Below are 15046 nucleotides of genomic sequence, written 5' to 3'. Positions count from 1 at the left end.
GAAAGGGTCCTCTTCGTGACTCGGGCACGCTGACATCGAACAATTTTCCATTGTTCCACGCCCTACGGAAAATTCTTTCGGATCCGAACTTCCCTCTTGCCAAGGAACCAAACCAAGGGAGCAGCCACAATCTTAGCTCACAGTTACCACACACACCTTTCGGAGGAAGAAAAAAAACGTTGATCGGGACGGGACGTGAATGTCTGTGCTGTCCTGCCGCCGGCGTCGTGGTGGCTGACTGTTTGTTTTGCTGCCCGCGCGTATGAGGCACTTTAATGCCGATTTTGCACAACGGCCGCCAATCCTTTTTCAATAGTGTTTCCTAGCACCGTTGATCTCAACTACTAGATGGACTGTTATGTCATGAGAACGTCCCAATAATGTTGATCCTATGACAGCACATGATCCAACTCAGCTGCACTGGAGTTTGGATGAACGTTGTGGTTCAACCACACCACTGTCTCATTCTTGAGTTCGTGAGACCCGAGGGGTGGGAGACCCTTGGACGAGATTCTTGGGGCGCACCCGGTAGTATTTGCAGACAATGTCGCAATCAGCCAAAGCTTCGCAACTCGCACCCTGTTCTCCGATCGAGCATGAACCACTTATCAAGATATTTATCAGACGTTACAGCGGCGGCCCAATTCCATGGACAGTTTGACCCAGCCCCTTGTTCTTCTATACGTTGCCTCGTACGATGCGGTTGCTACCGAATCTTGGAGGAACCGAGGAACTTCATCTCATCGGCGTTTGGCGAGTTCAGGTTAGACCGCCGCGAGGCCCCTGCAGTTGGCCCCCCCTTGGAAGTCTGAAGGATGCATGGGTCTGCTTGATCGATCCTCTTTTCTTACCAAGGATCTGGTGGCGAGCCCCCAATCGGGCCGGGGTTCGATAGACTTTGCTGAAGAACCCCCGCAGCTTCAATTTCCGGCCCAGGTTGCGCCCGACTATTGAAGATTCCTCAAAAACGCCGAGGAGAAGTCCGGGATATTGTCCAGTCCAGTAACCACCAGTTGGATCAGAGGTTGGTTAGCAACCAGCAACCAGAACGAACCGAACCGCACCAACGACAGGCCGGCCCTGGATATGAGCATCGACAGCATCGTCATTCTTGCGTCGATGGTAGCACCATCTCAACAGCCGGTTTCTCCCCATCGTCTCAGAGTATAAGCGAACTGCACTCTGCAAGGAACGATGCGTGATTCTGCAGCGATTTGGACTTGTTGGACGAGGGATTCGTCAGGGTTGCTGCTGGGAGCACTGCACCCTTTGATCTGCGAGCCACATTCGAGTCCCCGCTGAACAAGACTTTGGAAGAGCGAACAACCTGACCGCGTGGAGCCCGGCCGTGCAAGCCTGACCCGGCCTTGGCCAGGTATTGGAAGGCAGCGGACCACGGAACCCTCGTGGCCCGGATCTTCATCGCCTTGCGAAGTCGTGAGAGCCGGGATCGTGAGAGAGAGCAGGCCGCCAGAAGCGACAACGAGAAAGTCGAATGGAGCTTCAAGCGGAGATAGGTATCAGGATGTCCGGCGTCGACTGTCGAGTCTCGCACTCCGGTCTCCAGTCTCCAGAATCGCTGACCGTCCTGGCCACTAGTGGCCGATAGACCGAGGCACCCGGCATCCCTGGTGTCCGGCCGGTATCTAGGACGATATCGACCTCGTCTCCCGCTCCACAGCCCGCAGCGCTTTACCGCCCCTGGCCAAGGATGGCAGGGGAACAAGAGGGAACCAGCCACAAACGGCACTGCATGAGAATCGACCCTAGGGCTTCTTCCCGATATTGTTCCCTTCTCGAATGATAGCAACACGGATTCATCAGCAACAGGTAACAACTGCGGCAAACTTCCACTAGTTTGAGGGGGCGAAGTCCGCCTTCTATAGGACCCCAAATCTCGGTCGAAACCCCAGTCGGGAAGCGTCCTCCCTGTCGAGATGGACTCTCCAAACCCCCATGCCGTGGTCCCGGAGGTCGGGTAGGACACTTCCTGCAGCATACTAAAAGTAATGCCCATGGCCACCGGCAGGAAAAACTTTCTTTTGATGAAATGGTCCAGCGGCATTTCCCTCTCTTTTCCTCTGCCCCCTCCCCCCGCCCTCTCTCCCTCCAGCCGTCGATCTTTGTCTCACATTGCGCTGCCATTGCCTTTGCCCTTTAAAACCAGGTCAAAGTAAAGTAGTCCAAGATGAAGAGCTTTGTCCTCCAAGCGGCCCTCGCCGGTGCGGCCCTCGCTGCTCCGAACCACCGAATCGGCACCGCCTTCACTGAGCGCGCCGCCGGTGACTGCAAGTGTTTCCCCGGCGATGCTTGCTGGCCTGCCACGGCGCAGTGGGATGCCCTCAACACCACTGTTGGCGGCAACCTGATCGCGACTGTCCCTCTTGGCGCGCCGTGCCACGACCCCGTCTACGATGCGGCCACCTGCGCTACTCTGCAGAGTGAATGGCAGGATGCGGAGATCCAGTAAGTGTCGCTCCCAACTTCATGATATTGACGACATCAAGTGACTAACGACGATATTGTAGCATGGGATCCTCTTCCTCCATTATGGCTCCCTTCTTCGCCAACCAGAGCTGCGACCCCTTCCAACCGCAGTCTCGCGCTTGTACTCTGGGCAATTACGTCGTCTACGCCGTTGACGCCAAGACCCCTGAGCACATCGCGGCCACCATCTCCTTCGCCGCTCAGAACAACATTCGTTTCATTATCCGTAACACCGGCCATGACTACCTTGGTCGCTCCACCGGAGCCGGAGCCCTCTCCGTCTGGACTCACCACCTGACCAGCACCGAGGTTGTTGACTGGAACACCGCCTCCTACACCGGCAAGGCCATGAAGGTCGGTGCCGGTACCCAGGGCTTCGACGTTATGGAGGCTGCCCACAACGCCGGCCTTGCTGTTGTTGGTGGCGAGTGCCCTACCGTCGGTATTGCTGGAGGTTACACACAGGGCGGTGGCCACAGTGCTTTGTCCACTTCCTTCGGTCTCAGCGCCGACAACGTCCTGGAGTGGCAGGTTGTCATCGCCAACGGTACTCTCCTGACTGCTTCTCAGACCCAGAATGCTGATCTCTACTGGGCTCTCTCCGGCGGTGGCCCCGGTAACTGGGGTGTTGTCACCTCCATGACCGTCAAGGCTCACGCCGATGCCAAGTTCGGTGGTGCTACTCTCGTCATGATGGCTGCCGACAACGACAACACTGCATTCTTCAACGCCATCGATGCTTTCCACGAGGAGCTTGCCGGTATGGTCGACGGCGGCTCCATGGTCGTCTACTACTTCGCCGCCGGTTTCTTCCAGATCGCCCCCCTCAACGCGTACAACAAAACCGCCGCTGAGGTCAAGACCCTGCTCGCCCCCTTCGTCGCCCGTCTCGACGCTCTCAAGATGAACTACACCACTACCTACACCGAGTACGAGAGCTACTACAACCACTACGACAAGTACTTCGGCCCTCTGCCCATCGGTAACATTCAGGTCGGCATTGCCCAGTACGGCGGCCGCCTCATCCCCCGCGACAACATCACCAACATCGGCTCTTTCTCTCGCAGCGTCGCCGAGAAGGGCGTCACCTTCATCGGCGTCGGGACCGACGTTGGCAGGTTTGGCAACAAGGAGACCAACTCCGTTACCCCCGCCTGGCGCAACGCCCTCGTCCACGCCACCCTGACCACAGTTTGGAACTTCACCGCCCCCTGGGAGGAGATGATTGCCAACCAGGACCTCATGACCAACGTCGTTATGAAGGAGATTGAGGCGCTCACCCCCGCTGGTGGTGCCTACATGAACGAGGCTGACTTCCAGCAGCCCAACTTCCAGACCGAGTTCTTCGGCAGCAACTACAAGTCTCTCTTGTGCCTGAAGCAGAAGTGGGACCCCGAAGGATTCTTCTACGTTCGCAACGCCGTTGGCAGCGAGTCGTGGAGCGTTGCTGATAATGGAAGAATGTGCCGTGTTTGAGTCCCAGAAATACCCATAGTAATTGAATGAAACTTTCGTTTTTTTGTCAATGTCTTGCCTGAATCTCACCGGTGATCATACGCAATAATCGGCCAAACCTGACGTGTGAGTCGACTGCACTCAGTTTGAAGTACCAGGCTTGAAATTGGTTGCGTTCAGGTAGCCAAGATACCATCGCCTAGCCATAGACACACCAAATGTGCAGTTATTGACATAGGTGAGTCTCATGTCACCAAATCTTGGAACGCCTATCTTCTGTAGGGTGTGTGGAAAGCTTTTGGTTATATACTAGCACGATAATATCGATCTATCTACAGAGAAGGGTACATATGTTCGGGTCTGTCCTTTTGATGCCTCGAGGACCTCCGGCGGACCAGATTCATTTAAGGAATAGGCTAGCAAGAGCCCATCTCAAGCTTAGAAGAGCTCAAAAGCGAATGCGGTGGAGTTGGTAGGTGGCTCGACCAGGATAGTAAGCTGTAGGACGAGAAATCAGCATTACTGTCAAGCATGAAGGTTGTCAATGTGGGATAAGGATAACTTACGCTGTCAGAAGCGGACGAAATGCTGGTAACACCCAAGTCAACCGGTCCTCCAACCTCAGCCTTGGTGCCAGCCCAGTCGAAACGCAGAGTGCGGACTTGGACGGAACCGTCGCTGGGAAGACCGAGCCTGCTGAGTCCAGAGACCTTGATCTCGTAGTTCTTCTGAACGGTCCTGGTTCCCGCGAGGATCTTGACGCTGTTGTTCTCAACGGTGGCAAAGACATCAAACGTCCGGTCAGCCGAGGCGGTGGTAGCAACGCGCTCGCCAGTCATCTGGGCGTAGTACTTGTACACCTGCCACTCTCCGTTGGGCTTGTAAGCTCCGCTGGCATCCTTGAAGAGCAAGTCGGCCATCCAGTTGTGCAGGTCGGAACCGCCGCCCCAGTTGGCGCGGAGACCGCGGAGGTTGTGGCGTTCAAGTTGGGCGAGGTAGAAGACGCCGTTGGCAGGGTTCTGCTCGGATGGCCAGGCGTACTCGTTCAAGTCGATTGGGCGGTCTGGGAGGTTGTAGGTGCTTTGGAGAGACTTGAAGTCGGCAACGGTTCTGTCGGGCTCACGCTGCCATTCACCAATTTGATGCCAGGAGTAGATGTCAGGAATGGCGTCATTTGCTGCCACCTTGGACATCCAAGCCTTCCAGTTATCCAAGTCAACGGCCGGGGCGTTGGCGGCTGATGGTCCGCTGATCAAAGTGCCCGGAAGTTCAGCCCTGAAGTTATGTTAGTTGACATCGAGGTGATGAATTTTGAGAGATTATCTAACCTGATGATCTTATGAGCCCTGACATAGTACTCCAAGTACTGATCCCAAGATCGAGCCCAGAAGATGTCAAGATCAGGCTCATTCCAGATATCAAAAACAAGGCCGTCGAGCATGTTATTAGACTTGATGTCATCAACAAGATGGTGAAGGAAAAGCTCAGTCTCTGTCCAGTTGCCATTGTCACCGGGGAAGATTGAGCCTCCTGCCTGGCCGCCGTCGGCACCCCAGAGATCGTGGGGCAATAGGATGAAGTCAGCTCCATACTTGCGCGTGGTCCGGTAGTTGGAGAGGGCCGAGTCGAAGCGCTGCTGGTATCCATCGATTCCGCCGATCCAACCGGGAGCCAGGATCTGGGCACCCCCGGCACGGCTGGCGTGGAACTTGATGTCGGTAACGAAGTGGTCGGGGATGGAGGTATCAATCTCTCTTCCGTTATCGGGAAATCCGTAGATGAAGCCAGAGCCGAGGAACCTAGCCGGACCACTGGGATTCGCGATATCGACAGTTGCTGTGCCAGCGGGCGATTGTCTTAAGGCCAGACCAGTGACATGGCCAGCTGTAAGAGCTGCAATGGCAGAGAAAGCCTTGAGAAAAGACATGTCGATGAAGGAATGGTCGAATGATGTCGTGTCAAGGTGAATTGGCTGATGATTGCATGCTTTCAATCATCTTTTCATCTACGAAACTTCCTACTATTATACTCACATCGCGATGCCTCGTCGCGATAAAAAGTCATTGTGAGTATGAGCCACCCCACCGGAGTAAACATCTCGACATATGTTTGCGCACGGCAGATCGGCGCATGTTGAGCGACGTTTGACGCTATCCTCCAATTCCCCGCATGCCAAGGTGAAGCTGCAAGAGCTCGTTCACAATTCGCGGGGAAGAGGCTAAGAGCGGGTGAGAACATCCATTATCAGCACGACGTTGATCCTCCTCCACCGGGAATTGCGACACTTCTGCGGGGTTCACCATAGGATCACAGACGGGGAAAGAAGCCCAGCCCGGAAGACGCGTCGCGTCTGCGACCGAATCTTTACTTGCCGCCATCGTGAATGCAGATCATCATTTACCGCAGCCATGCGAGATGATTACGGAGCTTCACATTTGGAACCCGATGCTAGGGTATTCAAGTCCATGAAAAGCATCAGGTGGTAAATTGCATCTAGAACCCCAATCTAGCTAATGGGTCAACTTACATCACTGGTACCAAATGCCTTAGATGGCTTGAGTACTTGCTGTACGAAGGAAAGGAATTGAAGTGATAACACGATATGGCGACGGTACTAAACCCTAGAAACAAGAAGGAAGGAACTTAGGCTCTTGATCATAACTAAGTATTTAAGGCATGAGTTATTACTCGAGTGTTCTCGCTATAGCAAAACAAGTTGACTTTTAGCTGCATTACTAAGCAGTGATTGATTCAGTAGTTTATATAGGATGGTATTCTCAAGTAAAGTCGTGATAGTAATAACATCTATCTATTAGGTCCGACTGCGAAAGTGAAGATTCTTAACGAAGGTATGATTCCAAATGCCCTACTCTAGAAGGGCGGAATTAGTGGCGTGGACGAGAACTCAGCCTTCTTTGGCCAGGACTTCGTCGCCACTGGCATAAGCATCGACCCTGTAAGATGCGAACTTGGATGCCTTGACGCGCCTTGCAAAGAGAATGTCTAATTCCTCAAAAGTCTTGTCCTTCGTCTCAGGGAGACGGAAGAAAGTCCAAATGAAGAAGAGAAAAGCGCAACCTCCCCAAAAGAATCCCGTCTTTCCTCTCCAGTCACCGGCCGTTGGGTTGAGCATGTAAGGGTTGATGACATTACAGACAATCTGAGCAATGTAGTAGGCAATGCGGCTGAGGCAAACACTCTTGTTGCGGAGACGAGTCGAGGAAACCTCGGAGATGATGGCATAACAGATAGGTCCCACGGTGAGATAGTAGACACCGAGCCAACCCAGCATCATGCCAGCCTGAGCGTAGTTCGCACCATCCGAGTTAGGAGCGCCGGCGCTGATGGCACCGACGACTAGAAGGATCAGAGCCAATGCTCCAAGACCCCATAGATATAGCGTGCGACGACCAAAGCGACCAAGAAGTCCCCATGACACGATGGTACCGACAGAGGCAATCCCGAGGCCACCGACTGACATACGGAACGAGATCGACTCTGGCAAGCCGGCTTGAACGAAGAAGTAGGTGGGAGTTCCTCCCATAGCGGAGCCGCAGAAAGGCTGTGCAGCAAATGCCATGCAGGCGATCTCGGTTCTCCGGAGGTCAACGCCGCGGAAGCAATCGAGATACGAGGTTCCTTCGTCCATCTGCTGCTCAATCTCGTTGGTATGAATCATCATGGCAACCTTCTGCTTCGAGTTGACGGCTTCGGACGCGGATCCGAGACGGAGGACGGACTTCTCGGCTTGCTCGAAATCGCCGAGGCGGACAAAATGCCATGGGGACTCGGGCGCGAACCACAAGACGGCGAAAAGCGGAAGCGGCCAGACCCACTGAATCGCAAACGGCACGCGGTAGGACCACTGGTTGCTGCCATCGGAGAACCCTGCCTGAACGCCGGCTGAAATCAGCTGGCCGAGGGCCCAACAGAGGTTGACGAAGACGGTGAGGTAGCCGCGCAGTGCCATCAGGCAGACTTCGGAGGCGTAAGCTGGAGCGGTTGTCGCGAAGACGCCCCAGGGGATACCGCAGAGGAACTGGCCGACGAGGAGGACGGGGAGGTTCGGCGAGAAGAAGGAGATGAAGATAAAGGCTACGATGCTAGCCAGGGACGCGAGAAGAACCTTTCGGTACCCGAAGCGATGGGTGAAGTATCCATTTGCGAAAGCGCCGATGATTGTACCGACACTGACCGCATTGCTCAACCCATTCTGCCAGGATGCCGTGATCTCGTACGTGCCCTTGCTAGGGAGATACTCGCCGTAGTGTCGTTTGAAAGCGGGCTGAGCAAAGAAGGACGAGATGAGGACGATGTCGTAGCCTTCCATGATGATGGCGGCGGAGACGAGGACAGACCACATGGCAGCCTTAGGATAGCGGCGGATAGCCTCCATGAAGCCAAGCTTGTGCTCGTCGTCTGCGGCCTGCTTGGCCATGGCCAAGTCTTTGATAGCATAGTCTCCGGTGGGAGCATGCTCGAGCTGACCGATCTCGAGCGGCTCTTCTTTGGTGGTGCCCATTGTGGCGGCTAATGAATGACTTGATTCTGAAACCGAAGGTAAATGGCAGACAACGAGAGTTGGTGATAGCTTCGAACTTTCAGCAACGTGTTACAGTACAAGTATCAGCGTCGTCGTGAAGATGATCGACAAGCGAGGTTCGGAGATGGTGGAGAATCTAGACATGATATAGAGACGCATGTAACGCCAGCAGGATATTGTTTCCGGTCACTGTCAGCTTCGTAGGGACGGTATCCCACAGCGTGGAATACACGATGTCCCCGCATGTTGTCAGTCGAAGATCCGGGGTAACATGCGGAGAAAGAGTTTGTGGTCATTAGCCTGCCCGGCACAAAGGGGACGTCGTGCCATCTGATGGCTTGTTTGGGTAATTGTCTTTGCCATTTATGGCATGATGTCTCCACCCCCGCCGGAGTTTCCAAACTTCTCACTAGAATAACCACCCGATCCATGGCTATACCGGGCAGACAACTCCGGTGGAGAGTCCATCGCCCGCTCCCGAGAAAGGATAGCCTAGTCCGAGGTGGACTGAACAAGCGAGCCCAGGAGATCGGCGTATGTTCGTTCCACTCCCCAGACCGAGTATCCCCTGCCATTCTCGCTTGTACCTCCGCTCCCGACGCTGCTTGCTGCGTCTCCGTTCAGCTCCGGTCTCCCCTTGAGCATCTGCATCCCTTCTTTGAGAATCTTCCGAGGGGCCCCATCATTGCAGATATCACCCACCTTGGCCATGTGGCCCGCCATCTTATGGCCTAGCCTCACATAAGTCTGCACCATCTCGTCGTCACATGGCCGGTCGAGGTGGAGGAAGCTGGGCTCCGGGTCCTCTTCAACTTCCGCCACTGCCTCCATCGGGCTATCTTGCTGGCCAGAGCCGTCACTGGCCAAGTGAGACCTCGGGTTCTGGTGCCGCCTCATGAACAGCATCATTGTACTGTACGCCCAAACCACCAATGTTGCAGCGAATATGCCAAAGGGTTCGAGAAAGTTGCCCACACTATAACGACGGATGTGCCAAAGCATCGCCCCGGCATGAACGACCGATAGTCTGGCTTTGTACTGATCACGCAGAGCCCACTGGGCGACGAGAGATCTCGCCTTTTCGACTTTGGAATTGTCGACGTTGCGGGAGGATGCTCGCGCCGAGGCGGCAGCAGCTAGTGTCTGTAAGTGGGTTATCGGAGCGAGAAGGACGAGGCGAGAGAGGTGGAGATGTAAGATGGCGGGATGCTCCCATCCACCGGCTTTGGCGATAATAGCGTTAGCATTCCAGTGGAGGAGGTCGAGAGAGTCGCAGGCGCTGTTCCGCCACCTCGATAGGATAGGCAGCGAAGGGGGCCAAGTCTCTTCGACGGTATCGCCAGGACCACACTTCTGGACGTCGGCTGTCGGCGTCCATGAATTGAGCCTGATCTGGTTGTGGTAGATAGCCTCCTTGGTACGCCTGATGATAGCGTACGTGAGCACCATGGTGCTAAAGTCACCCAGGTTCGGTGGCAGCCTCTTCTCCATGTAAAGCATTTCCATGGCCTCAGGTATAGTCACTAGGGGACCCTCAATGTGTGAGCCTAAATGGCGCCCTGATGATTTTGGTGGGTAGAGTTACACACCTGGCTTAGATTGCTGCTGTCCCGGTTTCTTAGTAGTAGGTTGGTCCCAGATAGAATCAAGACAGGGCATCTGGCCTTTTGCATCGCCTAGCTTGAGCAATACATCTTGGCCTCTCTCTAGGAATACAATAACATCGAGGATCTAGAGCACGGATGCCACGTCAGTCTATAGGCTCTGTGAAGCAAAGTTGGCGGCTTGCACGTACCCATATCATGAGACCCGTTCTCAGTCTGGACTCACTGTCCAACCACCTCCTATATGCGTTGGATCCATCCGCGTGTTGCGCTACCTGTGGCAAGTCTTCTCGTATACCTAGTAAGTCCATCTTCCGACAGGCATTGATCAAGAAGTGCCGTACTAGGAATGCCAAATCGTAGCGATCGCCGCGGACACCGTTGTGCAGGTCGTATATCAACCAGAGGATAGACATTTGAGCGATGACTAGACCCATTGAATCTTCCCCGGGGCTTATCAGTGACACTTGAGAAGATCCTGCCACATCATCCAGGGCACCCGTTGAGATGTAAAATCGCACAGCGCTTTCCAAAAATTGAAGAAACAGGTCTCTCAAGCCGAGATTGGTCTCGCCTCGGGAGTAGACCGAGCCAATTGCACAGACGGCCAACAGAAGAGGCCAATTCGCCGGCTCATGGTAGAAGTCGGTTGGTTTCTGCAGGAAGTTATAAGCGGGGTGGAAATGTTGAAAGTACAATCGGAAATAAACTCGAGCGTGAGCTATGGATGGAAGCGGTGTCGCGCTGCGGCCTTGAAGAAAAGGTTCGACGCTGATGTGTTGCAGAAGGTTATCGTAGGCCTGTACAGATAGATCAAGCCCTGTCCCATCATCAGCTTCTTTGGAGGTGCCTGGAACCGCTGTGCTGGGAGTCGGAGTGTCATCATCGGGCCTCGCTGCATTATCCAATACTAGACTTCTTTGCGACGGGCGACCTTTAAAGGGTGCCCTAGATGGGGCACCATCGACATAGTAAGTCGCCGTGGTGGATGATGATTCAACGGATCCAGTCGTGCTTCCGTTGGGTCTACTCCTGGGCGTTGTCCCTGGTGGATTGAGCTGGTGTGCTGATGCTGGTGGAAGTGCGGCATTTGAAGTCTGGACTGGCTGACTGTTGAGGAGGTTCAGCCAGGGCCCTTGTCGTACGGCCTCATAGGCATTCATGACGGTTTGTACGCCGTCTAGGTTGGCCGAGAAGGCTTCTCTCTCGTTCACAGAAGACGTGATGCCCCAATCAAAATCTGAATAATATTGAGGAGAAAGCCAGTTGATGGCCGAAATACCAGCAGATTGCTCGGGAAATTCCTCGTTCTGAATGAAGTTGTCTATGGGATTTATCCCATAACCTACTTCGCAGTTGTTGACTGGGAAAGTCTGATCGTTGTCTCCTGGGACTTGCGGAAGAGTCCACGAGGTTTCGACTGCGCGCCTTTCTGACGCGTGATTCGGAGTCGGGAATGGTATCTCGGCCATCCCTGGAGGTTGTGGAACTTGTGCTGGGTCGGCATACTCCATGACCTCTCCCTGACTATCATGTCTGTCTCCGGGAGCAGTATTCTCATCCGGAGACCGTACTGCTGTACGAGGACCTCGGCGGCGGCCAGCTGGATATTTGCACTCGAGACCTTTACCCGTACAGCGACGACAGGGGCTCTCTTTTGAGCAGCGTGAACGGCTTACAGCGCAAGCCTGACATGCCCTGGAAGATGCCACGGACCGCCGAGACTCGCTTGCGACCTCATCATGAGAGGTCGCATGACGAGTGAGAACATCTCTATACTTGCATTAGTGCATGAGATTAGTGAGAAAATAATGAGAACGTACAATCGGGAGAAGCTCTTGCCGCATGCCGAGCATGAAAAAGGCTTTTCTCTCGTGTGCGATCGCTTGTGCCGAGTGAGATGCTCCTGGCGGCCAAAGGTGCTCCCACAGTAATCGCATTTGAACACTGGAGCATCAACCGTTGGATTTGCGACCGCGATGACTTCCTCGCTATCGGACGTTGAGCCTGTCCGCTCGTTGCCGGTCTGTTCCGTCTCTGCCATTATGCTTTCATCTTACTTATGAACTAGACACAGTGTCATGTTCAGCGAGTGAGTGCATCATGCTGGATCACTGAGAGCGATGGAAAGAGAAAAGGAATGAGCATCGAAACCTGCTGATTGGTGTCGTATTATTTGAAAATAAGGCGGGGAGCATGCACTAAAGACAATTGGGCTCAGTGGCGTGTTTACCCCGAGGAACGCGAGATGAGATGAGTTCCGTGGTGACTACCCGCACGCGGGGTAAGGAGGAACACCGTTCATTTGAGCGGCATATGACCCCTGTAGCTTATGCTGTTTCTCTTACTATTCCGCTGTAACTCTCCAAAAACATGGTGGCCAAGAGGAAGACAGCCCCGAATGTGACGTTGAATTTTGACCTTGTCAGTTTTAGCATCAGTACTCGGCGTCTTGAGCCTCTATTCAACTAAGAAGATCTATCCTACTCTGTTCTCTGCAGAACGACTTCTGCCTTTGACTTTCTAACAAACACTGGCATCCAGTCTAGAGGGCACTCGATCTCAATCTCCTGTCCGCCCTCAAAGTCTTGCTCCTCAGAGCCCTCGTGAGGAAGAGTTGTCCATCGCTCTCCACCATCCAACTTCGGCAGATAGACTTTGGCCTTGGTGATGCCGGGATTGACAATGGGGCAGCAAAGATAGGCATCGCCATACATGTACTGCTCGGCCCCAAGCTGCCAGCACCTCTCATCTCCCGGGAACTCGTAAAACAGCGATCGGATCACGGGCGACCCATGTTCGTGGGCCTCAGCCATCAACCTCCGCGTGTAGTCTCTCAACTTTTCGCGGATGAAGAGATACTTTTGGCAGATGTCATACACCGCCGGGCCATACGACCAGACCTCGTTGGCCGCTCCACTACTCGAAGCCAAGCCGCCCGGCTTCGGTTCTCGGTCGCCGTGCAGTCTCATCACGGGGCAGAACGCGCCCCATTGGAACCACCGCACAAAGAGCTCACGGAAGGCCTCGTCTTCGGGGTTGCCGCCGTGGAATCCTCCAATGTCGGTCGTCCACCAGGGCAATCCTGCAATACCCATGTTCAGTCCGGCTGCCAGCTGGTTACGGAAGCTACCCCACGAAGACGCGATATCGCCGCTCCAGACGAGCGCGCCGTACTTTTGACTTCCGGCCCATGCGCAGCGTAGCAAGTTGACGATATTCTTCTGGCCGGCCTCCTTCTGACCGTCGAAAAACGTTCGGGCGTATTCTTTGGGATAGATATTGCCGACGGAAAGGTTCGGGCCGAGGAAGTAGCGGTAATTTTCAAAGTCGTAGACGGAATACTCTGGCTCGGCTTGGTCAAGCCAGAATGTCTTGATGCCCTTTGAGAAGTAGTTCTGCTTGGCCTTGTTCCAGACGTACTTACGAGCCCCCGGGTTGGTGGGATCGTAGTACACGGTAGAACCTTCGAACTCAAAGTTGGTGCGGACACCTCTCTCGGTGCGGACGAGGAATCCTTGCTCGAGCATCTCTTGGAAGTTTGACGATCTCTGATCCACTGTTGGCCAGATTGAGACCATGAGCTCAATGTTCAACTCGCGGAGCTCTTGGATCATGGCATCTAGACTTCGAATTAGTTGCTGTGACAGACATGGAAGGTCAGTGAGCTGTCCTTACCTGGATCGGGCCAATATTGAGGGTCAAACTTCCACTCGCCTTGCAACGGCCAGTGGAAGAAGTCGATAACGATGAGATCAAGGGGAAGTTCCCGACGGCGGTATTCCCGGGCGACCTCAAGAAGCTCCTCTTGGGTCTCGTACCGGAGTTTACACTGCCAGAAGCCCAGGCCGTATTCTGGCATCATGGGAGCTTTGCCAGTCACATTTGCGTAACGCTGCACGATATCGGCGGGCGTGTCACCGACCACGACCCAGTAATCCAGAATGTTGGTAGAGTACGCCTCAAAGGCGGTCGTATTCTTTCCAAAAACAACGCGGCCGATGGAGGGATTGTTCCAAAGGATCCCGTAGCCTAGAGAAGACAACGCGAAGGGCACACTGGCCTGCGAGTTACGGTGTGCCAGCTCGAGGTCGAGGCCCTTGAGGTCCAGGAAGGGTTGCTGATACTGGCCCATCCCAAATATCTTTTCGTCAGGTCGCTGGCTCTCCAAGCGCATTGTGAGGTGATAGTCGCCGCCCCGAAGAGGTTTGAACTCGCGGGCCTCAACCTCAATGGCGCTGCATTTGGCGTCGAGCAGGTCGCGACGGTTCCGGGCGTACTCTTCGAGGACGACGACATCGTCGGCGTTGTAGATGGTAATCTTTCCCCGCTTGCTCACGAATGCCTTTGCCTTCCCGTTTTTTATGCTGGCTGAGCCGTCTTCGGCGAGTGAGATCTCTGATTTGACCTGCTTTGGCTCTTCTTCTAATGCCCATGCCTCAGCGGGCATCACATGAGCCTTGGTAGCTCGGACTCGGAAGGCATCTGGACCCCATGGCTGGATCCACACTTGTTCCCCATCATATTGATAGATCAGAAGGCCGTCCTTGTGGTGAATCATGGCGGATATTGCGACTGGTTTCCTGACGAGATGGACGCGCCCTAGGACCAGAGGTAACAATTGATCAAGAACTGGTAGATGACCAGAGAACACGAAAGCTACGAGGTCAATAAAAAGCCAGAGATAAGAACCTCCTCACAAGCTTCGATTTATCGCCCCATCCGGAAACTCATCGGTGGTCCTCCTCCAACGGACTTCACGCCGGCGCCTGATCATCGGCGACAAGAACATCCGTTCTCATGATGACCCAATTCTTGGAAGCTTCTCCACCGGAGTTCGTCGAGTAGACGGGCCAGCGGGGTTACTGAAGTTAAGGTTGCGCTTTCACCACGAAGAATCACTAGGCCGGCTGGGTTCGTCAGTCTTGTTACCCCGCCGGAGCAAGGCAGGCTCGAG

The 15046-nt window shown here is 54.3% G+C and overlaps 5 protein-coding genes across 5 annotated transcripts; 1 reads left to right on the top strand and 4 right to left on the bottom strand.

Moving 5' to 3' along the window:
- Positions 1-2188: 2188 nt before the first annotated feature.
- On the top strand, positions 2189-3963 carry CCOS01_13059 (FAD binding domain-containing protein; the record flags this gene model as incomplete). The annotated part of the gene is made up of 2 exons (XM_060461206.1): positions 2189-2466; positions 2529-3963. The coding sequence occupies 2 exons, from the start codon at positions 2189-2191 to the stop codon at positions 3961-3963; spliced, it is 1713 nt and encodes a 570-aa protein (XP_060308408.1).
- A 417-nt stretch (positions 3964-4380) lies between these two features.
- On the bottom strand, positions 4381-5869 carry CCOS01_13058 (uncharacterized protein; the record flags this gene model as incomplete). Its single annotated transcript, XM_060461205.1, has 3 exons — positions 4381-4440; positions 4509-5217; positions 5271-5869. The coding sequence occupies 3 exons, from the start codon at positions 5867-5869 to the stop codon at positions 4381-4383; spliced, it is 1368 nt and encodes a 455-aa protein (XP_060308407.1).
- Positions 5870-6847: 978 nt separating this feature from the next.
- CCOS01_13057 (maltose permease MAL31) lies at positions 6848-8464 on the bottom strand (the record flags this gene model as incomplete). The annotated part of the gene is made up of 1 exon (XM_060461204.1): positions 6848-8464. The coding sequence occupies one exon, from the start codon at positions 8462-8464 to the stop codon at positions 6848-6850; it is 1617 nt and encodes a 538-aa protein (XP_060308406.1).
- A 513-nt stretch (positions 8465-8977) lies between these two features.
- Positions 8978-12133, bottom strand: CCOS01_13056 (uncharacterized protein; the record flags this gene model as incomplete). The annotated part of the gene is made up of 4 exons (XM_060461203.1): positions 8978-10008; positions 10075-10216; positions 10281-11862; positions 11913-12133. 4 exons carry the CDS (start codon positions 12131-12133, stop codon positions 8978-8980), a joined length of 2976 nt encoding a protein of 991 aa, XP_060308405.1.
- Positions 12134-12572: 439 nt separating this feature from the next.
- Positions 12573-14650, bottom strand: CCOS01_13055 (alpha-xylosidase; the record flags this gene model as incomplete). Its single annotated transcript, XM_060461202.1, has 2 exons — positions 12573-13711; positions 13768-14650. 2 exons carry the CDS (start codon positions 14648-14650, stop codon positions 12573-12575), a joined length of 2022 nt encoding a protein of 673 aa, XP_060308404.1.
- Between the last annotated feature and the right edge of the window lie 396 nt (positions 14651-15046).

Source organism: Colletotrichum costaricense (assembly GCF_030867565.1).
Source record: "Colletotrichum costaricense strain IMI 309622 chromosome Unknown Scaffold_16.1, whole genome shotgun sequence".
Taxonomy (NCBI): Eukaryota; Fungi; Ascomycota; class Sordariomycetes; order Glomerellales; family Glomerellaceae; genus Colletotrichum; species Colletotrichum costaricense.
Note: the sequence above shows the minus strand (reverse complement) of the source record. Positions and strands in the feature narration are given on the sequence as shown.